This window comes from Drosophila biarmipes, chromosome X (genome assembly GCF_025231255.1).
Source record: "Drosophila biarmipes strain raj3 chromosome X, RU_DBia_V1.1, whole genome shotgun sequence".
Taxonomy (NCBI): Eukaryota; Metazoa; Arthropoda; class Insecta; order Diptera; family Drosophilidae; genus Drosophila; species Drosophila biarmipes.
The window spans coordinates 8015286-8016670 of NC_066611.1; the positions used below are offsets into that span (position 1 = coordinate 8015286).

Genomic DNA, 1385 nt, shown 5'->3' on the forward strand with positions numbered 1-1385 from the left:
ACTCGCTGAATCAGCAGGCCTCTTCTTTCTGGATACTTTTTGCAAATTCAAGTCTAGGGGCCTATTTTTTATTGCTAAAATTCTGATATATTTTTTATTTACTAATATAAAATCCTACTTATTCTATAATTATTTATCTACATTTAAATATTTTCCGCCTTGTGATTTATCATTTGAGATTGCTTATTAATCTGAAATATATAACAATTTTAAATATTTATTTTAAAAATAAATGTTTTTTTTTTTATTTTAAACTCTAGTTTATATACATATAAATTTTTTTTTGTAAAATGTGTAAAAATGCTTAAAGTATGACTAATATCTTATCCATTATTTTCTAACTTGACTTAAATAATTTTTTTATTAAATCATATAATTTAAATGTTATAAAATTTATTTACTTATATATATTTAACAAATAATAATATTCTTTCTTTCGATTGTAGAAATATATTTGTAATCTTTCCTATTTTAGCTTAAGGCCCCCTACTGTTGGCTAAATTACAGCACTTTATGTCTACTATAAAAATCGAAAATACCATCTCCATTTATAAAAAATATATATTTATGCTATTCGGACCGGCTTCTATCTGCCCTTGCATTTGGATCCTCAGGGGGAAATCCGTTGGTGAACTCGCAGCGCGGACGCTCTCCCAGTCGAAAGATCATGCACAGTCTGCCCTTTCCCCGGCGAATTTTCCGGGCCATTTCCATGGGATTTTCCTGGACAGCGCTCGTTTCCCATTCACCTGTGGCTGCACTTTCCGCTGGCAGGGTCTTCTCGAAGCTCTCCAGATCGCCTAACATTTGGGAACTGCTTCAGGGGGTTACAAAATGGACTCATTGTATGTGAATAAAATATTTCACCTGCACTTTGATGGGTGTATTTAAATTGGCTTCCACTGACATTATTTGACAGAAGAGTCGCTGGGATACCGGGCCTCGAATGGGGGGGGGGGGGGCACAGTGCGCCACGCCTACTGGGAGCTACGCCCATTAATCCATCCAGGAGGACGACATTGTGCAGATGCCTCATGGCGCCGTGTATGCTTATCCCCGAACTTTGTCACAGTTAAATGACAATAAATGTCACACAAAACGCCATAAGCACTCACACACATGACATGTCCCCTATATATACATGCATTATATGGGCAGATACATATATGTACAAACACTGATAGGAGACGACAAGGACATAAAAGGCAAAAGTTGTGTTCGCCAGCGACAGCAGCGCATAAAAGTTTTCCTTTTCCCGGCTTTCCCTACCTTTTGGCCAGGCCAACATGCTCCACTTTTGCTGCTCGTCTTTTTCTTTCAATACTCTTACAGAGGGTATATCCGTTTATTTCGAAAATATACAAATTTTTAATATATATAATACA

The 1385-nt window shown here is 36.4% G+C and overlaps 1 protein-coding gene across 1 annotated transcript; it reads right to left on the reverse strand.

The window, feature by feature from the left end:
- Positions 1-543: 543 nt before the first annotated feature.
- Positions 544-942, reverse strand: LOC108030645 (uncharacterized). The gene is made up of 2 exons (XM_017103699.3): positions 868-942; positions 544-814 (listed from the first exon to the last, which is right to left on the reverse strand). The coding sequence occupies exon 2, from the start codon at positions 805-807 to the stop codon at positions 571-573; it is 237 nt and encodes a 78-aa protein (XP_016959188.1). The 5' UTR covers positions 808-814; positions 868-942; the 3' UTR covers positions 544-570.
- Positions 943-1385: the final 443 nt, after the last annotated feature.